Below are 25,070 nucleotides of genomic sequence, written 5' to 3'. Positions count from 1 at the left end.
GAGAAGTTATAAATCTGTATCGAAGGTGTAGTTGTAGTGTCAGAGCACACAAGGACACACAGCATTTCAAATGATGGTCATTCAGTAGGATAGTCTATCCTTGCTTAGAAGTGTGCTTTTAATCTTTTGAATTTCTGGCATATCTTATTGTGGATTTATCAAAACGTTTGTTTTTTCTTATGCCTTCTTTTCCTGCAACTTTTGAACAAATTGTATTCCTGGTCAGCAAGTAGCTAAGTGATATTTAGAACTAAGAAATTTACCCATTGATGAAGATTTCCATGATAATGGATCACATTTATCAGTCTTGGCTTCCAGAGAAACTTCAAAGAGTCAAACATACTGTATGTGAAGAAATAAACTAGAAAAGTGCTACTGAAGAATATCTTCTTCTTCTTCTTCTTTTTTTTTTTTCAGATTAATGCATGGAAAATAAAGCTAAATTATGCCTTGCCCCCACCCCTCCATCAAACTGAAGCTTGGCTTCAGGAGGTAGAAGAGCTTATGGATGAAGATTTGTCAGCCTCCCAGGATCACTCTCAAGCCATGACTCTGATACAAGAGAAAATGACTTTATTCAAGGTTGGAAAAGAAAAAAAAGAGATGTAGAAAAATATTTTGTTAGGGATTGTTCTTGAGTAAGACTTTGTCCTAAAAAGAAGAGAAGGAGAGTAGTGGATATTTGAGGATAGTTTACAATTATTCCTCTGGGGAGTTTTGGGACATAGAACATAACTTTACATTCATGACCATTGTACTAGTTTAAGGTTGAAACAATAAGGATAGAATCTAAATAAGGACAGAGTTCTAGAGCAACTATAAATAAAGTCTGACCAAAAAAAAAGTCAAGGGGTGGGAGGGTGAAGAAGGGGGAGCCTGATTTAAAATTTGAGAGACTTGGGTTCTCACTAAAATGGCATGAAAAAAATTATGTGAGATTTATGGTATTTGAGCCTACAAAGGAATGGAATATACACCAATAAATAAAAGATTGTAATAATGGTTTTACTAAAGAAACTATAGTCTGCCTGTCTGTAAAATGTTCAGATTTAAAACATTTATGATGAAAATGTTTGTTCACAAAATCTTAGTTAAAGGTGGTAGTTTCAGCCTAGGCAATATAGCAAGACCCCACCTCTATAGAAAATTTTTTAAAAAACAAAACTAGCTGGGTATTGTACTGTGTGCCTGTAGACCCAGCTACTTGAGAAGCTGAGGTGAAAGGATCCCTTGAATCCAGGAATTCCAGGCTGCGGTGAGCTATGATCATGCCACTGCACTCCAGCCTGGGTGACAGAGCGAGACCCTGTGTCTTAAAACAATAAAAAAAAGTGGGTTGTGGGGAGGGCTTTATGAAAATTTTTTTGAAAGAAGATGTAATGCAAGTGAGATTGACAAACCCTTAATTATACAGTGTTTGACAATAAATATGGTTTATGTCATGCTGAATTTCTTTTCAGAGCCTGATGGACAGATTTGCACATCATTCGAACATTCTCCTTACCTTTGAAAATAGAGATGAAAATCATTTGCCATTGGTACCACCTAACAAATTGGAGGAAATGAAAAGACGGTGTGTAACACTACCATTTCACAACTGCTGGTACTATTCACGTTTGAGTAACAACTGGTACTACAGGGACCACAAAATACAGATTTTTAGATAATTTTTACCAAGTATTCTCCTTTAAATCTTGATAACATTTTATCTTCACATTTTATATAGTGGTAACGTTACAAATATTATGCCAACATACCTCCTTTTTTATTGAATGTTAGAATATGGTGATGGAAAACATTGAGAAACTGAGCTCTGTATCTTGGTTTTGGATTAGTCACTCTCTTTTTGAGCATGTTTCCACCTTCGTAAATTTGGGTTAATGATAATTGCCCTGTTCAGGTCTCACCAGGAAACTGAATCAAATGGGATGAGGGATATGAAAGCACTTTATAAACTGTAAAATACTATAAATATTGAGATTATTTAATTGATTATCTTTTCTCATTACTCAAAAGCAACTTATTAGAATAGTGAGAGGGTGTTAGCCTTTATAATGAAAACTTTTAATATATAAACTTATATTATAGTTTCATTAAGTTATATGGAAGTTTTCAGATTTAGTAAAATATTTCATAGATCAACATTTTATTACAGGATCTGTCAGTCAGGGAATAGTTTATTCAGAAAATGTTGTGTTTGATGTTTTTACCTTAGAAATAGTTGTTTTATATCTAGTCACAGTATTTGTTTTACAGTGTTTAAAAAAGGAAAAGACAATGATACATCTGAGTTCCATGTGCTTAAAAGAAAGAGTTAAAGCCTCAGTATTTTTTAAAATGCTGAACAGATTTCTCACATTTGGCCAATAATATTAAGTTAAATTCCAAAACCTGCACTGTTTTCCAGAATCAACAACATTTTGGAGAAAAAATTTATTCTACTTCTAGAATTTCATTACTACACGTGCTTAGTTCTTGGTTTGGTAGATGAAGTGAAATCAAAATTGGATATTTGGAACATTAAATATGGGAGCAGAGAATCTGTGGAATTATTGCTGGAAGACTGGCATGTAAGCTTTTTAATTTTGTGTCTTAGGCAACTCTTCTCCATCTCTGGGTGCTGTGTTTACATTTTTCCTTGGCACGATTTCCCATTAACTCTTCGGGTTTTGAGATGGGTTTTCTTGGTAGATTTCATTAGCTTAAATATTGCCCGGAGAAGAGAATTACAGGGAGTCAAACAGCAGCATACGAAAGAGTAAAAAAATAGAAAATATCACTACTTACTACCCAAGGGAGATGAAGAGTTAACCAGGTCTATTAACATAATATGAAGGATTTCCATGCTCTTTTTTCGTTAAAAATTCCTTCTTTCACTTACTTGAAATGTTAATTTTAGTTTTCTTTTCAGATTCATAGTTTCATGCAGTAATTACATTTTTCTTGTAACGTTTTGATCTTAACTTACTAAATTTTACTAGCCAGGATAAACAATATATTTTTTCTTTTGCCTTGAGGCTTTCTTTTTGGCCTTAGCTCTTCTAATTTATAGGAAAAATGTTTGAAGTGACTTAAATATAAGTGTGTCACATCTAAGTTAAAACTACAGCATCACAGAAATGTCAATTCTACATTTAGGCCTTGTCCTTCTTTTTGTTTCCCTCCTTTTAGAGATGAGGTGGGGCTGGGCGCGGTAGCGTGCACCTGTAATCCCAACAAATTGAGAGGCCAAGGCAGGCAGATCACCTGAGGTCAGGAGTTCGAGACCAGCCTGGCCAACATGGCGAAACCTGTCTCTACTAAAAATACAAAAATTAGCCAGGCGTGGTTGTGGGCACCTGTAATACCAGCTGCTTGGGAGGCTGAGGCAGGAGAATCACTTGAACCCTGGGAGGTAGAGGTTGCAGTGAGCTGAGATTGTGCCACTGCACTGCCCTCCAGCCTGGGCGACAGAGCAAGACTTTGCTCAAAAAGAAAAAAAAAAAAAGAAATGAAGGGGGAAAGGAAAATCTAAGATTGTAAAGTTTGTTGTAAAATTTTTTTAAATGATAAAGAGAAATTCACTTCCAATTTATGCCTTAAACACTCTAAGTTTCCAAACAGGAAGCATCATTCTAAACTGGGCTAGATTTTGAGTATTTCTATTTCTTTTTCCTTGCTTGAATTTTCATTTTTCTATTTAAATATTCATACTATTGGCACACATAAATATAAAGTAAATATGAATTTTGGATTAGCTTAGTATTTTTCTGTAACAGAATTTGGTTAACGGTAGTTTCCGAAATGTTTCTGTGTGATGGATATCTTTTTGTAACATACTCTAATATATCTTTAAAAAGTACTCAATATTAATAAAGCATGTGAAATAAGAGCAACTGACACAATTATGTAATATTAATAAAATGTGCAAAGTAGGAGATCCTGAAATTACTATAAATACTTAACTTGCCTTTTTCCACAAGAGGAACACCATTGTAACACCATGTCACCACATTAAGATCAATTTTATCAGGTGTCAGACCTATTTAATGTTCACACCCAGCTTATGTCTCCTAGATTTTCACCATCCTTCTTCATCTTTTTCTACCAAATATGTAGTATTAAAGCCCTAAAGAAATTTTAGGTAACTGTGTCCTTCATTGAATGGCTGTATCTCTCTATCTGAATTTCTTGGCACAATTTTAAAAGTAAAAACTGTCTTTTTGTTTTCTTCCCAGAAATTTATTGAAGAAAAAGAATTGCTAGCTCAACTGGATACTTCTTTTCAAAAATGTGGAGAAATTTATAAGAATTTGGGTAAAGTAGTTCAGTTACTTTTTGAGGAATGACTATCACTTAACAGTGATGTTTTATCTGTTGTGCTTTCTATATAATGTTTTAGAAATTAGTTTTATGTGCATGTTTTCCTGGGAAAATTCTTGCTTTCACTTTTAATATTGTCAGAATACATATTATTTTGCCACTGTCAATTAAAGTATGCAAATATTTTAAAATAGTATTAATAAAAAATTGTTTTCTAAGATTGCTTTTTTGTTTTGTTGATATTGTAGCTGGAGAATGTCAGAATATTAGTAAACAGTATATGATGGTGAAATCTGATGTTTGTATGTATAGAAAAAAAATATATAATGTGAAGTCCACTCTACAAAAAGTGCTGGCATGTTGGGCTACTTATGTGGAAAACCTTCGCTTACTAAGGGCTTGCTTTGAGGAGATAAAGAAGGAAGAAATTAAAGAGGTATTTGCAGTCTAATAGCATCTGCTCAATTTTATTTTTTAATTGTTTTATTTTGTGACCCTCATTTTCAATCCAAAGATGAGAAAACAGAGAAGAGTATACCAGTGTTTTGGAAAATTCTTCAAGGTCTTGGAAAAAATTTAGTTTCTTCCCGATATAATTGCCAAGAGGCAGTTTCTCCACTGGTTTATAGGTTTTATACATGGTCACGCACACACATACACGCCCCCCCTTCCCACACACAGAGCTTTCTTAAGGTATAACTTACATATGGAGTAATAGCTTTTGGGAGATGTTCTGCTAAGCTCTTTGGAGAGGAAATAAGACTTAATATACTGGGTAGCTTATAGACACAGTTAAAATAAACTACTATTTAGAAAATTTTATTTTTCCATTTGGTTGAAACCTTTCAGCTCTAAAATCTTCCTGAGTTTCTAGAGGAGGAAAATCAAGATACCTTAACTTATGTGTAGGGGTGTGGAAGAACTGTCAATGTAATTCATTATTGTTTTCATGTGTTATTCATGTAGTAATCTGTTCTATGATTATTTGAGGTGGTTTTTCTTTCTTTCATTTGTCTTTTTCTGTTGCAGATGGCTATAGATAGCCTTTCAGATTAAACATTTCCAAAATAGAAACTAAAATTAATAGAAAATAGATTATTTGTGTTAAAGTAAAATTTGTGATAACTGTAAGAGTGCAAAAAAGAGCATTTTAGGGGTTGAGTCATCACTTCTGTCACCTGTATTAGTACTAGAATTTCAAATCTTTGTCTTCCAACAGTCCTTCTGTCTTTAAAGATTGTCTATAAAAATGTACATAACTCAGAGAAAAATAACACTCTAAGGTTGTAATACCCAAACTGCTAAGAAACCCTGAGCTATCAAAGAGAACTAAGAGAACTTACAGAACACTCTAAAATTTGGAGGAGACACAACAACATCCATCTGTTGGATACCATGCTGCTACTAAGTTGTTGAACCTGACTACTGAAAATGGGAACTGTTAGATAATATTTCTGGCCTAGGGACTCTCTGAAAAAATTAATGAGACAATTAAGGCTCCATGAACTAAACAAGTTTGGAAACCTCTGCTGTAAGTTCATCAGCCATGTGGAAAGAGAGATCAGATGCATCTTAAAAGTCCAGGACCAGGAGTGATGACAGACAGCTGGCACTCGCCAGTTAGCACTTAGGAGTGAAGAGCTAGACCAACAGGGTTGGCAGACTCCTCTAAGGGGAAAGTCAAAGTCTTTGCAAAGAATGTTGCTTAGAATTAGTCTTGGTGCGGAGGTTGCCATGACCTTGATTGCGCTACTACACTCCAGCCTGGGCAACAGAGCAAGACTCCATCTCAAAAAAAAAAAAAAAAGCCTTGGTGAACATTTATTATGCATAATAGAAAGACAGTATCATGTCATTAAGATAGTATGTTGCTTGTGTGTTGTGTAGGTACCCTTTGAGACACTAGCCCAGTGGAATCTAGAACATGCTGCCTTAAATGAAGCAGGAAATTTCTTAGTCGAAGTCAGCAATGATGTGGTTGGATCATCTATTTCTAAAGAACTGAGAAGGTTGAATAAAAGATGGAGAAAATTGGTTTCAAAAACTCAACTTGTAAGTTCTTTTGATTGGTTGCAGCTTTATTTAGATATGATTTATGTACCATACAATTTACTCATTGTAAGGTCATAACTGATTGATTTCTGATATACGCACAGAGTTATGTAGCCATTACCATAAAAAATTTAGAACATTTTTATTACTTCCTAAGGAAACCCTAGCAGTCACTCCCTATTTTCTTCCAATGCCCCCCGCTCCAGCCCTATGCAACCACGAATCCACTGTCTTTCTATAGATTAGCCTATTCTGGACGTTTCACATAACGGAATCATATGTGATCTCTTGTGACTGGCTTATGTTACTTGGCATAATATTTTTAAGGTTCATCCATATTATAGAATGTAATCGTACTTCATTCCTTTTTATTGGCAAATAATAAATCATTGTATGGATATACCACATTTTGTTTATCCATTCTCTAGTTGATGCACATTTGGATTCTTTTCACTTGGGTTTTTATGAACAATGCAGCTATGGACATTCATGTGGACACATGTTTTCTTTGAGTGTATGCCCAAGAGCACTTTCAATTCTTAAACCTTTCTTGAGTATATGCCTGAGAAAGCTTTTAATTCTTGAACCTTTTTTACTATAGAGCTGTCTAATTAAAATTCACTTACCATGAAGGAAAAACAAGCATTGTTTTGCCTACTAAATTTTCAGCTCATTGAGAACATACACCGAGCCTTATTTATCTTTATATGTAGCATAGTGCCTCATAAAAGCAGACTTTTTATAAAATATTTTTTCAACTGATTCTTAACAATTTGAGACATAGGTGTTTTATGTGAAAAGCTCACATTTTATAACATGGTTATAGTTTAATCCTAAACATATATTTGAATATATTATGTCCACTTCCTGTTTGTAATGTATATTAGCATAAAATAAAAATATGAGTATTAAATTTCATGAAATTAATTTTATATAGGAAATGAACCTGCCACTGATGATAAAAAAACAGGATCAGCCCACTTTTGACAATTCTGGAAATATTCTATCTAAAGAAGAAAAAGTAACTGTTGAGTTTTCAACAGATATGTCAATAGAACTTCCTGAAAATTCTAATCAACATATAAAGGTAAAATAATCATCCTTTGTATATTTCACTTGCATATAGAAATAATTTAAATTTGCTATTAATAAAAAAGATATTGCCGGGCACGGTGGCTCCTGCCTGTAATCCCAGCACTTTGGGAGGACAAAGCAGGTAGATCGCTTGAGCTCAGGAGTTCGAGATCAGCCTGGGTAACATGGCAAAACTGTCTATACCAAAAATATGAAAGATTAGCTGGGCATGTGTTTGCACACCTGTGGTTCTAGCTACTTGGGAGGCTGAGATAGGAGGATTACTTGAGCCTGGGAGGTGGAAGTTGAAAGTGAGGCGAGATCGAGCCACTGCACACCAGCCTGGGTGACAGAGTAAGACTCCCGTCTCAAAAAAAGAAAGAAAAGATACTGTTGAGATGGTGGTAAATGTGTGAATTGTTAGATAACATTTAATGTATGGTCATTTCCTAGGAAAATGCTTAAATGTTTTCCCTCATGAAGTCTTTAGCATGAAAGTCTTACTTACTCCACTTACTGTGCTCTCACAGACTCACAGAGCAGTCCTGACTCTGAGCAGTGTAAATTGAGTTGTTACTTTCTTGAGATTACTTCTGACTAGTGCACAGAAATTGGCTACCTTTAAGCTAACCCCTGGCCTCTGTGTGTCTTGCTTCCTTTCTGCAAAATGGGGGAAAATATTCTATTTCTTCCTTGTTTTGTTGGGTAATTTGGAGGATGACGTTATAGGAAAAAGTATGGGAAAAGAACCAAAAATAAATTAAAAATCATATACTTGTAAGATATAATACCTATGGCTTGGGAAACGTTCCACCTTTGTGATAACTTATACAGCTTTACTTAAACTACTTTTAAACTGACTGGGACCTACTGGCATGATGGAGTGCCAGCGTAAAGAATGCCTACTTAGAAAATCTGGAATGATCTGAATTTTTGCAGTGTGCTTTAAAATACTAGAGTCTTCTGATACATTTAAAATGTGATTTGACCAGGCAAGGTGGCTTATGACTTCAATTCTAGCACTTTGGGAAGCTGAGGCGAGAGGATTGATTGAGCTCAGAAGTTCGAGACCAACCTGGGCAACATAGTGAAACCCTATCTCTATTTAAAATAAAATAAATAAAATAGGGATCTGATTAAAAACAACTTTAAGAATGTATCTTTGGGCTGGGAGCAGTGGCTTACCCCTGTATCCCAGCACTTTGGAAGGCTGAGGCAGGCGGATCACTTGCGGTCAGGAGTTCGAGACCACCCTGGCCAACATGGTGAAACCCCATCTCTACTAAAAATACAAAAATTAGCCAGGAGTGGTGGCGGGTGCCTGTAATCCCAGCTACTTGGAAGGCTGAGGCAGGAGAATTGCTTGAACCTGGGAGGTGGAGGTTGCCGCGAGCCAAGATTGCACCACTGCACTCCAGCCTGGGTGACAGACTGAGACTCCATCGCAAAATCAATAAATAAATAAATAAATAAATAAATAAATGTATCTGTGTACTCCATAAATATAAGCCATTATAATTTGTCAACATATAGTTTAAGAAATAATGTATCTATCATGTAAAGCGATAGTATGTTAACCTATAGATTATTAATGGGGAAAAGATTTAATTTTGTTGAAATTTGATTCTGAGTTTCTTCTTGATATTTTACAACTACCATTACTAATAGCTATATTTATTTAAATCATGTATGAGTTTTAGAAATGTGTTTACCATCACTTACTGTAATTTACTTAACTTTAATCTTCTTACATGTAAAATGGAGAAAGTAGTATCTGATAGGAATGATATTATAATTAAGTAAGAAACCCTGAACAAACTTTTTAATTTGCAAAGTGATATATACTATTTTGAAGTGTTATCATTGGCCAGGCATGGTGGCTCATACTGGGAGGCTGAGGTGGGACTTAAGCCCAGGAGTTTGAGATCAGCCTGGGCAACATAGTGAGACCCCCGTCTCTACAAAATATAAAAAATTAGCTAGACATAGTGGCATACACGTGTAATTCCAGCTACTCGGGAAGCCGAGGTGGGAGGATCACTTGAGCCTGGGGGGTTGAGGCTGCAATGAGCTGTGATTTTGCCACTGTACTCCAGCCTTTGCAATAAAGCGAGACCTCATATAAACAAAAAAAGTTATTGTTGTCAAAGAACGACGTCTTATGTCGTTAAAATATGTTTAATTAGCACTCTTCAGGAAAGAAAGTGGTGTAACTTTTTTATCTTTTATTTTTGAACACAGGGTCTTGCTTTGTTGCCCAGGCTGGAATGCAGTGGCATGATCATAGCTCCAAACTCCTGGGTTTAGGCCATTCGCTTGCCTCGGTCTCCTGAGTAGGTAGAACTACAGGCACGCACTGTTATGTCCAGCTAACTTTAAAATTTTTTGAAGAGATGAGGTCTCACTTTGTTGCTCAGGCTGGTCACAAACTCCTAACCTAAAGCGATCCTCCTGCCCTGGCCTCCTAAAGAGCTGGGATTACAGGTGTAACTTTTTGAAAAGGAAAATCATTTTGTTATGTACATACCGACATTTTCAGTGGTAATTTTGAATGTTGTAGGCTGGAGAAGAACATGAAAAAGAAGATGAAGAATTCACAGGGCAACTAAAAGTGGCTAAAGATGTTGAAAAACTCATTGGACAAGTGGAAATCTGGGAGGCAGAAGCCAAATCTGTTTTGGATCAAGATAATGTGGACACCTCAATGGAAGAATCTTTGAAGGTATGAGTGTAAAAGTATTGAGAGGGTACTTTCATGGTTGCGCATTTATGTTTTAAGATAAATAGAAAGTTTTAAAGTAAGTAGTAATAAGCCTACAGTTTTATTTTTCTTTGTTGGGTGTTTAAAAAATGAATGGATTTTATCCCTGGATCATTTGTTGTTATTTTGCTTGAAAGCAGAGGTTAGATTAGGAGACCACTGATAATACCTACGAATGTTAAACTCTTGGACTTATTTTCTTAGTCATAACATGTGGGTTAAAATATTCTCTTGCACCAGAGGACAGTGAAGAAATGAGTGAGTTCAGTCTCATATAGCTCAGTACAGAGTTTATACAATCAGGCTGGGCACGGTGGCTCACGCCTGCAATCCCAGCACTTTGGGTGGTTGAAGCAGGTGGATCACAAGGTCAAGAGATTGAGACCATCCTGGCCAATATGGTAAAACCCCATCTCTACTGAAAATACAAAAAATTAGCTGGACATGGGGGCACATGCACCTGTAGTCCCAGCTACTCGGGAGGCTGAGGCAGGAAAATTGCTTGAACCCGGGAGGCGGAGGTTGCAGTGAGCCAAGATCGCACCATTGCACTCTAGCCTGGTGACAGAGTGAGACTCCTTCTAGAAAAAAAAAAAAAAATCATACAATCTATGCTTTGAAAGTTCACCCACTGATGAAGCCACTCTCCTTTCCTTACTCAATGCGGGCAGAGTGACTCATGTTGTTAGATCTCCATTCTGTCTTTATTCTCAGGCAGTCAACTCATTGAAAGGCAATGAGGCAAGAGTGTGTTTTAATATCACTGAATTCTCCTGGGAAAGGAGTTATCATTGAGGTTTTTACTGAGTTCCAGCTCAGCTATAAAACCTACAGAGCATAAGTTACAACAAGATGGGAAGTTCCTAGAATAAAAAGGAACATTTACATAATTTTTCTAAGCCTACATTTCTGAAAAGTGTGTATTTCAGCATTTTGTGTTTTCATTGTGTGATAGTTTTTATTGCTTTGAAAATATTATATAAATTTATCGTGCCATCTCATCTGCCAGTGCTTTTCTGATTTTATTTTTAGTATTTATTTATCCACTCTATCTGGAATTTATTTTCATGAAAAAAATGAGGTAGAAATTAAATATTAAAAAATTTTTAAAATAATTTAAAAATTATTGTGAACATACAAGCACACTGAAATATATTTCTATTAAGAAAGAATTAAGTAGATATTCATTGGATCAAAATATTGGATCAAGATATATTCTAAAGTAAGAAATACAAGTTCCTAAACTGTATGGATAATGAGATAATGTAATCTCATTTGTGGTTTTTAAACAGAGTTGTGTTTTTATATATAAGGCATTTATATTCATAGAAAAATATCTGTAAAGATATACCAGTAACTGAGTCTATCTTAATCCTGTGTTATTCCCAGCTCTTAATACACATAAAATAAAATAAATATTTTATTTTAGACATAAATATGTAGACATAAAATAAATATTTTCTTCCTTTTTTTGAGACAGGGTTCTGCTCTGTCACCCAGGCTGGATGGAGTACAGTGGCACAGTCATGACTCACTCAGCCTCCCCAGGTTCAAGTGATCCTTCCACTTCAGCCTCCCAAGTATCTGGGGTTACAGGCATGCACCATTACGCCCAGCTAATTCTTTTATTTTTAGTAGAGATAGGGTTTTGCTGTATTGTCCAGGCTGGCCTTGAACTCCTGGGCTAAAGTTATTTGTCCGCCTCCGTCCCTCAAAGTGCTGTAGGCGTGAGCCACCACGCCTGGCTATGAATATTTTCTTTACATGCTGTGCCTTTCTATTGTTTTTCAGTTTGTTTAATTACATGAGCTTTTTTGTTGGTTTTATAATTTAAAAGAGGGAAAAATTGAAATTATAAATGAACGTGCTAATTTCAAAAAATTGAAATCACTGTTAATTCCAGTGCCCCAAGACAAATACAATCAACATTTACATAGTTGATATCACACACTATAACTTCTATTTTATAATACCCATGTATATTAGTTTGTTTTCACCTTGCTGTTAAAGACATACCTGAGACTGGGCAATTGACAAAAGAAAGAGGTTTAATGGACTTATAGTTCCACGTGGCTGGGAATGCCTCACAATCATGGCGGAGAGTGGTGGCAGACAAGGGAAGAGGGCTTGTGCAGGGCAACTCCCTATTATGAGAACAGCGCAGGAAAGATCTGCCCTCATGATTCAATTACCTCTCACCGAGTCTCTCCCACAACTAGTAGGAATTTAAGATGAGATTTGGGTGGGGACACAGCCAGACCATATCTGCATGCCACTGTGAGTTGTAATTAAAAAATTATTTTTTGCTAACTTGTGACCGGAAAAGTGGTATCTCCTTATTGTTTTAATGCGTAGTTATTTGACTACATGTAATATTGAATGATCATATATTTATTAGACATCTGTTTCTGTGAATTATCTGTTCTTGTATTTTCAAAATTTTCTTTGGGATCCTGGCATTTTTTAAATTGAATTATACAAGCTCTTTGAATTGTGATCCATTTTCATTTCTGTGTCAAATATTTTTGCTGAGTTGTTGACTTTGTTTATTTTATTTTGCACTGCAGAGTTTTTATATTTATGCAGTTATGTGTGTCCCTACTCTTAGGCCTGGAAAGACCCTCTGCAGTGAGATAGCAGATTAGATTTTATTTCATTTTATTATTTTTTTTGAGACGGAGTCTTGCTCTGTTGCCCTGCCTGGAGTGCAGTGGTGCAATCTTGGCTCACTGCAACCTCTACCTCCCAGGTTCAAGAGATTCTTCTACCTCAGCCTCTCAAGTAGCTGGGACTATAGGCATCCGCCACCACACCTGGCTAATTTTTGTATTTTTAGTAGAGGTCGGGTTTCACCATGTTGGCCAGGCTGATCTCAAACTCCTGACCTCAAATGATCCGCCCACCTTGGCCTCCCAAAGTGCTTGGATTACAGGCATGAGCCACCGCCAGTTTTATTTTATTTCATTTATTTTATTGTATTTTTTGAGATGGAGTTTTGCTCTTATCACCCAGGCTGGAGTTCAGGAGCACAGTCTTGCCTCACTGCAACCTCTGCCTCCTGGGTTCAAGCAATTCTCCTGCCTCAGTCTCCCGAGTAAGTGGGATTACAGGCGTGTGCCACCATGACCAGCTAATATTGTAGTTTTAGTAGAGATGGGGTTTCACCATGTTGGCCAGGGTGGTCTCAAACTCCTCACCTCAGGTGATCAGCCCACTTCAGCTTCCCAAAGTGCTAGGATTACAGGCGTGAGTCACTGCACCTGGCTGCAGATTGGTTTTTATGGATAATGTCTTCTTTTTGTGGTTTCATATTTCTGACCCATTTGGAATTTATTTTTGTTATGATGTATAAAGATTATTTTCCAATGGCTACTTTCTCCAGTAACATTTATTGGATTCTCCTCTCCACTACTTTGACATGGAACAAGTTCATTTTAAGATTTATTACCATTGTCTCAACTTTCTTTCTATTGTCCTTGTATTACTTTTATTCTTTATTTTATTGAAGTGCTTACTGTATAAAGAATAATCTATAAAACATGTTCAGAATCTGATTGTATCAATATGAAATTTCAAAATGACTCCTTAAAATATCATTTTTCAGAATGCAAATTTGCCTGATTTTGGATTAATAATGAACTTTTTTGGTTTCCTGAGATTGTTTTGATTAATGTTTAACATATAAGAAGAATGTTTATTGTGATCTCACTTCAATTTGTTTTAATAGCATCTTATTGCCAAAGGCTCTATGTATGATGAGCTTATGGCAAGAACTGAAGATACGTTACAAATGGATATACAAAATATTTCAAGCCAGGAGTCCTTTCAACATGTTCTCACCACTGGGCTTCAGGCAAAGATTCAAGAAGCTAAAGAGAAAGTCCAGGTCTCTCTTTAATATTCACTATTTAGTAATTCTGTTCTCTAAAACTGAGGGGTCACTGGGTGGGCAGTGAAGGGGAGTGGTAGCCCTGTAGCTTGGAAACGTTTCGTAAAATATTACTTTTGCTTTATGTTTTATTTCTTTATAATTTAGAGCATGTCGGAAAATATAAGTATCATAGTATATAAGTACCATAATTTAGATAGATATCTACGTTTAGATAGATTTACCATAATTTAGATAGATTTATCATAATTTAGATAGATATCTAAATATCTTTGTCTAGTGGGAAAATATTTTGTCTAGTGGTCAAAGTATTTGTTAACTTAATAATTTATTAAGAATTGGTCCCCGTGTTAATTTGAGAATTTTTTTGTCTTCAAGATCAATGTGGTAAAACTCGTTGCAGCGTTGAAGAACTCAACCGACGTTTCACCAGAATTGGACATCAGGCTGAAGATGGAAGAATCCCAGAAGGAACTTGAATCATATATGACGAGGGCTCAGCAGTTACTGGGGCAAAGAGAGAGCCCTGGTCAACTCATTTCAAAATACAAGGTGGGAATCTTTTCAACCATCAAATGTAGGACATTTATTGTTAGCTGCCTATCTTGTTTGAAATCAAGATGTTTCCTTCACAGTAATTATATACTGAGTTACTATAACTTAAAAAGAATTTCCCAGTATTATGTATCGTTCCTCTGGGTTACTAAACGTAAGTATTGAAGCATAGAATTTTTTTTTTTTTTTTTTTTTTGAGACGGAGTCTCGCTCTGCCACCCAGGCTAAAGTGCCGTGGCCGGATCTCAGCTCACTGCAAGCTTTGCCTCCTGGGTTTACGCCATTCTCCTGCCTCAGCCTCCCGAGTAGCTGGGACTATAGGCGCCCGCCACCTCGCTCGGCTAGTTTTTTGTATTTTTTAGTAGAGACGGGGTTTCACCGCGTTAGCCAGGATGGTCTCCATCTCCTGACCTCGTGATCTGCCCGTCTCGGCCTCCCAAAGTGCTGGGATTACAGGCTTGAGCCACCGTGCCCGGCCAATGAAGTATAGAATTTTTTAATTCAAATTTTATTGTGGATCTGCTGAATGTACTCAGTGATATGGTGTAAAGAGTGCAGCCGACTCTATGACATTGAACCAGAATTTAATTTCTCTGGCTCTTTAATTTGTAAAATTGGCATAATAATTCCAGCCCTATCCACCTGTCAGATTTGTTGTGAGGCTTTAAGTGAAAATAAGGCATATGAAATTACTTTGCATACATTCTCTGAATGTAAAAAAAATACCATTATTATTAAAATACTTTGATAAAAGTTATTCATGGAAGCATGCTTATCTGTAGTTAAAGACCTAATAATGTTTTGTATAGAGACAGGTTCAGGTTAATTTTTATGGTTTGATAGGCTGAGGCTGCAGCTTAAGATGTCACCAAACCAGAGACTCACTATTAATTGACATAGTGGGAGGTGCTGGGGGAATTAGAAGCAAAGCTAAATGCCTCTACCTTGGAGCAAATGGGAGAGGTGGAGTAATACCAGCTCTTTTGTTCATTCATGCTCAGCATTTAGCACACTTTATTGAACACTTAAAATGAGCTGGGCATTTGGGGGAAATAAAGATTCAGGAAGGCAGTGGCCCATTCCTGCTCCTACTCTTTATGAAAGGGCACCCCATAGGAGCCTCTCTTCATTCTCGTATGACCTCCGTCTGTCTTCTGGGCCTCAACCCTATTTTGGCTTTCTGGTTTGCTAACCACGCTGGGCCCCTGTTATGAGTCATTTCAGCACTGCTTTTCCTGTGACCTTAGTAGCCCTTGTCTGCTTGATCTCATGCCATTTGCACTTTGCTAGCTGCCACCTTCAACCACTTGCCTCTGTCTTTTATTCCCACTTTTACTCCCGGGTTCCTGAAAGTACTAAATTGACCTTAAGAATGAATCGTTGTTTTAAATGATGGTGAGGCTGGATTCTAGGTGGGTAGATATGGTCTGGTCAGGAAAAAGAGAAGGAAAAAAAAATAGAGGCTTCTAGGCTCCTTCTTTTTCTTTTTCTTTTTCTGAGACAGGGTCTCACTCTGTCACCCAGGCTAGAGTGCGGTGGTGCTGTCTCGGCTCACTGCAGCCTCCAACTCCTGGGTTCAAGCTATCCTCCTGCCTCAGCCTCCAAGTAGCTGATACTACAAGCACACACCACTACACCCGCTAATTTTTTAAAATTTTTTATAGGAAAAAGGTCTTACTCTGTTGGTCAAGGCTGGTCTCAAACTCCTGGCCTCAAGTGATCCTCCCAAGTCGGTCTCCCAAAGTGCTGGGATTACAGGTGTGAGCCACTGTGCCCATCTGCTTGGCTCCTTTACCAGAGAAGGGCTGGAGGTGTCAGTTCTCACACCATTTTCCTCTCCCTGACCTTCTTCCTTTTGGTTTTCCCACATTTTGCCAATGGCATTTAGTCAAGTGGATACACTTTCACAGCAGAAGCAAGATCCCTGCCCTGGTAGGCATGCACACACAGGCAGTGGGAGCTCCCAGCTATGACTAGTATACAGGGTAAAGGTGTCTCCCCAGGTCATAAATCTAGCAGTCCTCCAGGAGGCCTCGGAGGAGGGCCCTGGAGCTCAGCATTGTGCCTTACCTGCAGCCGGTCCATAAGAATGTGTAATGAGTGAATGAGTGAATTCCCACCCTGCTTGGCTTCTCCCTGAGAATTACTTTCATCTTCTCTCTCCTGTAGGGGCCTTTTTCACACACAGGCCCAGACCTGTTTTTTTGTTCTGTCATTCACTGGTTACCTAGGCCAGGTTTCTGCTCCTGTAGAGTATGTCAGGTTAGGAGCAGACACGTGCCTGTCAGGGCTGTTTCCATTCTTGTGTGCTGCTGGGGAGAGACTGCCAACATGGGTGGCCCTGGGCAAAACTTTGAAGTTGATGGTGAAACAAATTGGCCTCCTTTCAGCATAACTGCTTATGCACGATAGTTAACCTGTCTATAAATTTTGTCTTGGCCAGGTACGGTGGCTCACACCTGTAATCCCAGCGTTCTGAGAGGCTGAGGTGGGAGGCTTGCTTGAGCCCAGGAGTTTGAGGTTTCAGTGAACTGTGATTGTGCCACTGCACTTCAGCCTGGGTGACAGATTGAGAACTTATCTCAAAACAAAAAACAAAACAAAACAAAACTGGTAGACTCTTCATGTTATATTGCTTCTGAAGTATGGTTATCTGCTCGATACTTAAGAACTTCATAGGAAACTTAGCCAGTGGCTTATTAAACCTGTACTGTGAACTTTATAATTACTTATCAATGGGGTAACAAAAATCATTTTGAATATCATGAAGATATCTTAATCTGGGCCTCATATGTAACTACATTTGAATAATAAATATTTTGGCACTCTTTTGAAAAGAATTCAAGAGATGCCAAAGGGCTAGCAACTTCAATTTACAAAGAGAAGTCTCCGATAAATCTTCAGATGTTCTTCAGAGAGCCCCTTCCTACTTTACCAGTTAAAGACATACCAAAATTAACTTTGAGGATTTGGCAGTAGAATTAGAATGAGGTTTCTATGATCTTGTTTGCATTTTTTTTTTCTTTAGGAAGCACTAATAATTTATAATACAAAGAGTCTGGCCAAGTATTTGAAAGCTGTTGAAGAACTGAAAAATAATGTAACCGAGGACATAAAGATGTCTTTAGAAGAAAAGAGTAGAGATGTCTGTGCCAAATGGGAGGTAAGAACATGCGTATGTCTCTGCACTTACGTTTTTATATGTCTGATCCTGGGCTGTCGGTTGTCAGAGCCATTCCTGGGGTTTTCCTGCCTATGCTGTATCACCGGTGGGCTGGTCCCTGCAGGCTACAGTCCCAGGGTTCATACAGAGTTTCATAGCGGAATAGGTCTAGGCTTTGGTGGCAGACAAACCTGGATTCAGCAGCTATGACCCTGAGCAAGGTAGTTAACTTTTAGGAGCCTCCCTGATAAAAATGAGATAACACCACCTACTGGGCGGAATTGATGCAATGATTTGTAGAAAGCATCTACCACTGAGATTGTGTTCTGGTAATTAATGGCAACTAATATTAAATGATACTGAAATGTGTAATTAATGTGATAATTAAAATGTATGTGTCTGTATCTCTATGTGTAAGAGGATTGAATATGTACTGTTAAGGATCCTCCTAAAACTTGTTTTAAAGTAAACTTTTTTTTACTTTAAAATAGTTTTAGATTTACAGAATTACTGTAAAGATGGTGCTGAGAGTTCCAGTGTACCCCATGCCCAGATTCCTCTGTTATCAGCATCTTACGTTAGTATAGTATCGTTGATACAATTACTGGGTCAATGTTAATACATTGTTTTTTCTAGCAGTTTACTCTGACAGATTGATACATTACTATTATCTAAAGTTTGCACTTTATTGACCTTTTCACAGTTTTCCCCAGATGTTCTTTCTGTCTGTTCTAGAATCTCATCCAGGATACGCATTACATTTACTTATGTCTCCATGGGCTCAGTTATCTGTTTGCATACAGTTTCCCTCAGTCTATAGCTTGTCTTTTCATTTTCTTAACAGTGCCTTTCACAGCTAAAATACATTTCTAGTTGTTAGAAAAAAAAAAAAAAAAAAAAAACCATGTTTATGGGCCTGGGATGTTTTAAAACATCTCCCCCCAAAATATATGGATGAATCAGAATGGCACTTAAGCTTTGTTTCTGTCTTTTTGTCACTACACATGTATTTATTGTTACTATACTTTTTTGTATATTTTGTTCCCATGGTTAATATATTCCCCCCCCTTTTTTTTGCAGTCTCTTCATCATGAACTGTCTTTATATGTTCAACAACTGAAAATAGATATTGAAAAAGGGAAGCTTAGTGACAATATTTTAAAACTTGAAAAGCAAATAAATAAAGAAAAGAAACTCATCCGCAGAGGAAGGACCAAGGGTCTCATCAAAGAACATGAGGTACAATAACGTGTTTCCACTTAAATTTCGTCATCATTTTGGGGTTTTTCTTAAATGGTTGTGTGTATCTTTAGTCTAGGATGAAACTTGAAAATTACCCAGCCCTCCTCTCCCCTGGGAATGATTACTTCTTTGCTTCACAGAGCCTGTGCTTCTTACTTTTTAGAAGTGAGAAAATTCGGCACTGAGTTAATATTTTATGATTTCCCTTGATGTGTCTCAATGTCCCCTGTCCTCAGACTCTGGTCACAAATGTGTCAACTGTTACTAAAGTACCCATAGTTGGCTTTTGTCAGGATACAGTGTCCTCAGAAGCACTTTTGAGAAAATGAGCAAATCGGGGTATAAAGCAGCTGGGGCAAATCTCATGATCTTTTTTTGGTCTCCATCCTATTTGATTGCTTTTATGTATTTGACATTTCTGACCCTTTTTTTTCATTTCTTTTTAAGTTTCTACTGCTATGGCTGTCCCACTGTTAGTCTCTCTTGCTTTATATAATTCTATATCTATCTATCATCTATCTATCAATCTATCTATGTAGATATATATAAATATAGATGTAGATATGTAAATACAAAGCAATATACAATTTGCAGTGAGTTCTTTTTAGTGTCTTCACAAATATTCCTTTTTATTCTATTATCTTAGTGTTTTGCTTTTGAAGAAGGGGGTCTCCACCTCCACTTTTGGCTAATTTCATGCTTCCCTTAGGCAATTTTATGCACTCTGGGGTTTGACCTGCCTTCTCTGCAATGATAGTGCGTCAATTTTTCTCTCCAGCTGAGTCGTTTCACCTGAATTCTATGTTCTATTTCTCACTGACTAGTAGATATCACCAGTGTTTTTCGGAGAACTCAAATTCAGCGAGCTCAAAACTGAACCAATAATATCTCCTCTCAAAGGTTCATTTTGTATTCTGCCTCCTGGTAATGAATGGCATTGCTGTCTCATGACGCCCTTCCTCTCCTTCCTCCCTTCCTTTCCACTCAGGCTTAATTAAATCTGTTGCCAAGCCCCATCTGGTATTCTTCAGAATAGCTTCTTCTTTCCAGTAGTGTTGCCACTTATCTAAGCCAGGGTTCTTTTCTCAGAATGATGATGATTGCTTCATCTCATCTTCTATACCAGCAGCAGAGTTGTCCTTTTGAGCCACAAATCTTACCCCCAGGACAATTCCAGACATTTTAGAAGGCCACTTAGTTCCTTCATAGCCTGGCCCAGGAAACCCCTTTAGCGTCCCTCCTGTGCTGTGCAGTCCAGCCCCACGGGAGTACTGGTCCTTTGAGACATCTAGTGCTTTTCATTATCTTTGTGGTTTTCGTCCTCTTGGTGGTCCTTCTGCTGGAAATAACCTCTCTCCCCTTTTACTTGGAGAACTTGTCCTTTCATCCACATATAGTTCAGATGCTTCCCTCTTGTGAGGCAGGGTTTCTCTGACTCCTTCAGGCAGGTGGGCTCTATCATAACACTTAGCACACTCAAAGCTGGTTCTTTGTGTGTCTAGGTTACTGAACTGAAAATTCCTTTAGGGCTGACTCCCTCATCTTTTTTTCTCCAGCGCCTATTGTTATAGCACATAGATGGCCTATACAAGAACACATTGTTAAAACCACACACATCTGTTAGTTTCTAGTCCTTATGGAATAATCACGTAAACTCATCTGAAGCGCATTTCCTGCTTTATTTCTTCAATTAGGCCTGCTTTTCTGAGGAAGGCTGCCTGTACCAGCTTAATCACCACATGGAAGTCCTGAGGGAGCTGTGTGAAGAGCTGCCTTCACAGAAGAGTCAACAAGAAGTGAAGAGACTACTCAAAGATTATGAACAAAAGATAGAAAGACTTCTGAAATGTGCTTCCGAGATTCATATGACACTGCAGCCCACAGTGGGAGGCACGTCGAAAAACGAGTTAGTACTTCATAAGAATACCTACCCTTCAGGATAAAACGAAGCCTTTTGCACAGTTAGATGACATGAAGCATTAGTCATGCTTGTTTAGGTTTCATATTTCTTGCTCTCTTTTAAACACGCAATTTTGATTCCTTTCTAGGGGGACCATCTCCACATCTGAGAATAGAGGAGGGGATTCCCACAGTGAGGCACCATTTGCAAAATCAGATAATCAGCCATCAACTGAAAAGGTGTTAAATGTGGATAATGTGTTTTAGAAGTAAACCCCATGTAAAAGACCAAGTGTACAATAATTCAGTTCTCATTAATTAGGTGTTGGTTATAATTATCCGATTGTTTTTATCAATGGAGAATTTCCACTTACACAATGCAAAAGACTGATTTTCAAATGAGAATGCAACTAACCAAAGCTATAACGAGCATAACCTGATCTTCCTCTGAGTACATAAATAGTTCTTTCAAGCAGAGACCCTTTTGAGCCATTATGAATACCGATTATCTGTGTACATTGTTATTGAGGGTAGAAGAGGTTGAGTTTGATCTGTATAGATGTTTCCATTTCATTGAGATGAACAAGTTCATTTATCATTTACCTTTTCTTCTGTTGCATTATAATGTATTTCATTTTCTGTGGGAATTGAATTTTCTAAATTCCTAAAGTCTAGACAATTTGGTATTTACTGTATATTGTAGTCCAGACTGCCAATCAGAACATGTGGAGGAAGGAATGAGGTGAGGCGGATTTGTTTTTGGAGGTCTGCTCCTGCATGGTAGGCTTCTGTCTACTTTTGACTATGGGTATGAAGTCTCAGGCAGAAATAGCATTTTGGGGCTGGGAGTCTTCCTTTACCATGCTGCCATACCAATTAGAAGGTGCGACTCCCCTCTGTCCTATGGAAAGACTTTTCTCTGAGCTGAGACATCCCAAAGAAATTGTATTATCTCCTGGTTTGAGGTATAAAGAATCAATGATTTATTTTTGAACATAAAGCATTTATCTTTTCCAGATAATTAAGTATGTTTAAGATATTTTGTTTACTATTTTGCATATTCCCTTAGGCAATGGAAGCCACTGTGAAGTTTAACTTGGCATCAGAGTTAAAGCCTCCGCAAAAAGAAAGCATTATGGAAAAGGATTACAGTGCATCTGTAAATAGTTTACTAGAGAGGTAAACTCTTTTTAAACAACTGGAAAATCCACCAAAAGTCTTTCATCAATGCAAACATGTTATACTTTTTAAAAATTATATTTTCAGTTAGTCATCATTTTGCATGTGGTCCAGTAACTTAAACAGAAATTCCATGGTATTTCCTCTCACGTAGTTGACAGTAATTTTAAAATATTTCTTTGTATTATTTTATTTTTCTTATTTTTTTGTGTTTGTTTTTTGTTTATCTTTGTGTTATTTTATTTTTATATTTTTGGGACAGAGTCTCGTTCTGTCACCCAGGCTGGAGTGTAGTGGCGCCATCTCGGCTTGCTGCAGCCTCTGCCTCCCAGGATCAGGTGATTCTCCTGCCTCAGCCTCCTGAGTAGCTGAGATTATAGGCACCTGTCACCATGCCCAGCTAATTTTTTGTAGTTTTAGTAGAGATGAGGTTTAGCTGTGTTGGCCAGGCTGGTCTTGAACTCCTGACCTCAGGCGATCCACCGGCCTTGGCCTCCCAAAGTGCTAGGATTATAGGTGCGAGCCACAGCGCTTGGCCTGTGTTATTTTAAAAATTAACTATTGTGATGTTGCATTTCATTTTGCCCAGGTATGATACATACAAAGATATTCTTGAACACCACCTGCAAAACAACAAATTCAGGGTTACTTCTGATTTCTCTAGTGAAGAGGACAGGAATAGTTCTTGTCTGCAGGCCAAACTGACAGATCTACAGGTAATTCCCAAACATATTATTTCTCTGGTTATCTTGTTTATTAGAAATAGTACCACTGTGAGTCTGGACATCCCCTTTTCTGTTGAGGTCACATACGCCAAATGTTTCCAGAGAACTCTCTTTGCTGGATTGCATTTCTAATGTCACCCTATTATAAAGTGATTTTCTTTCAAGTACCAACCCCAGGAAAGGCTTTGGTTTAGGGTCTTAATTTACTGCTTATATTCTAATCTGGTACTCCAAATATTGTGGCTTGAAGAGTTTTTGTTTATTTATTTCTTTTTGTGCTTCAAACTTCAAGGGAATTGATCAAAAACAGTGTGTTTTTGAAGGGAATTTCATCCTGCTCCTGGGTTGCTCCAAAGTTAACCAGCCAGTGACTCTGAATGTTTGTTTCAGTCCTTCATCTTTACCAAATGATCACATTGTCTAAAATTGCTGTACAGTGATTGTTGACTGTCTGATGTTGGGCATTTAGGGGTAGGCAATGGAGGGAGTTTTCACTCTAAATAATGCATTCTCCTCCTAAAAAGCCTTCAGTGGAAGTTATTGCAGGTGACTCAGAAACAACAGAAAGAAGCAATCTATTAGTAGTTGGCACACAAATCACAACTTCTACAAATAATATCTTTCCTAGTTTGAAGATGATCTGTGCATTGCAGTGCATTCTTGATGCCCGCCCTGAGTGCATTAGAGGGAACCCTCCCAGATGGAGCGCCATGGGTAGTTCCTACAACATCCTTCCATTTCTAGTTTCTTTTATTTTATTATACCAGGTCTCAGTCACACTCTACCATCTGACTGCTCTCTGTTTTTCATCTGAATAAGCAAAATTTATATGTTAAAATCTCTGTTGCTCAAGTGATGGATTTAGCATGTTTTCGTCACAATTAAGAAACTGTCTTGAGACGTTTCTCCAGTGACTGAATAATGAGTTGGTTAGAAAAACCATACTAATCTTTGGGTAAAGTGAAGAACAAATTATACTGCTGATTGCTGATCTGTCAGTAGTATTGTATAGCAATGCCTTACTAAAAAAAAAGAATCAAGATAAGGAGCTGGAATAGTATAGAATTATAGATGTTAATTATAAACCATAAATTAATTTAATTTACTTCTTATTTATATAGAAACAGTTTTGGTTCACTCTCGTTTTCTTTTAGTTTAGAAGGTAACAAAGATTTCCTATCCAGAGAAAACAGAATATCTGTTCTTACATGTATCTGTATTTTTCTGAATTGTATTCTGGGTGATTATCTTAGGGGAAGGGAGTTTGGGTACCTTTGAAAGCTGCCTTGTCGACTCTCTTGACTTCATTGAATGAGTCCTCTGAGAGCACAGTTAACGTCATTGTTCCCTAAAGGATAGTTGACTTGTAGATGGTTGGAAAATATTTTTAAACACATTTCCATGTGAAACATTGTGTTTGCCTCCACAGTTGGTGAATGTCTCATGTTTTAAGAACAGAATAGTTGTGCCTATTAACCCCATTAGCTGATAAATTGATTAATGTGTTCCATCTAGGTCATAAAAAATGAAACTGATGCTTGCTGGAAAGAGTTTGAAATTATTTCATTGAAGTTAGAAAATCATGTGAGTGACATAAAGAAGTCTTTTATAGTTAAGGAAAGAGACACACTAAAGGAAAAAGAAAGAGAGCTTCAGATGACTCTTAATACCAGGTAAAATTCTGAGATATATTAACTATGAATCTAATAAACTCACTAAATCCAGTAATGCCATTTTAAGCAAGACTATTGCTATACTAAGTATGTTATTTTATTGGGATATCACAACGACAGTAAGAGAGGCTACCGTTATGATTGCATTTTACTGATAAGGAAACTGATACTCAGAGAGGTTAAATATTAATAATATAACCAGGCCACGCTGCTACCTAGAAACTTGGTAGGACTTAAGGTCTGCCAAGGTTCAAAGGCCACAGTCTTTCCACTGTCTCTTTTGGGCATGAATTTGACCAAGTCACATAAACTCTGTGGGCATTGATCTCTCCATTTCTGAAATGAGAGTGTTATTAGGACCTTGTATACATAGAATATGTACCCCCAGCATATATTCCTATATATATAGGAAAAAACTGAGGCTCAGAGTCTATATATTACTTACCTATGATCCCACATTTCAATTTCTTATCAGTGGAGCCTATTCTTTGGACCCCATTATATTTTTAATATGGAAATTTAACAAATTATTCCATAATTAAAATAATTATGAGGT

The 25,070-nt window shown here is 37.3% G+C and overlaps 1 protein-coding gene across 2 annotated transcripts in view; it reads left to right on the top strand.

The window, feature by feature from the left end:
- SYNE2 (spectrin repeat containing nuclear envelope protein 2) overlaps window positions 1–25,070 on the top strand; it is a 380,145-nt gene that overhangs the window by 124,613 nt on the left and 230,462 nt on the right. For both annotated transcript variants that reach the window (XM_023232104.2, XM_023232093.3), the window contains exons 12-28: window positions 418–582; window positions 1,461–1,573; window positions 2,408–2,570; window positions 4,218–4,296; window positions 4,551–4,738; window positions 6,190–6,354; window positions 7,292–7,441; window positions 9,989–10,150; window positions 13,917–14,075; window positions 14,457–14,630; window positions 17,662–17,796; window positions 18,877–19,035; window positions 20,733–20,944; window positions 21,087–21,177; window positions 22,007–22,116; window positions 22,706–22,832; window positions 24,357–24,514. In XM_023232104.2, the coding sequence (XP_023087872.2) occupies window positions 418–582; window positions 1,461–1,573; window positions 2,408–2,570; window positions 4,218–4,296; window positions 4,551–4,738; window positions 6,190–6,354; window positions 7,292–7,441; window positions 9,989–10,150; window positions 13,917–14,075; window positions 14,457–14,630; window positions 17,662–17,796; window positions 18,877–19,035; window positions 20,733–20,944; window positions 21,087–21,177; window positions 22,007–22,116; window positions 22,706–22,832; window positions 24,357–24,514 (2,510 nt within the window). The remainder of the gene's footprint in view (window positions 1–417; window positions 583–1,460; window positions 1,574–2,407; window positions 2,571–4,217; window positions 4,297–4,550; window positions 4,739–6,189; window positions 6,355–7,291; window positions 7,442–9,988; window positions 10,151–13,916; window positions 14,076–14,456; window positions 14,631–17,661; window positions 17,797–18,876; window positions 19,036–20,732; window positions 20,945–21,086; window positions 21,178–22,006; window positions 22,117–22,705; window positions 22,833–24,356; window positions 24,515–25,070) is intronic.

Source organism: Piliocolobus tephrosceles, chromosome 6 (genome assembly GCF_002776525.5).
Source record: "Piliocolobus tephrosceles isolate RC106 chromosome 6, ASM277652v3, whole genome shotgun sequence".
In the NCBI taxonomy this organism is placed as follows: Eukaryota; Metazoa; Chordata; class Mammalia; order Primates; family Cercopithecidae; genus Piliocolobus; species Piliocolobus tephrosceles.
This window is presented reverse-complemented; position numbering and strand designations above follow the sequence as displayed.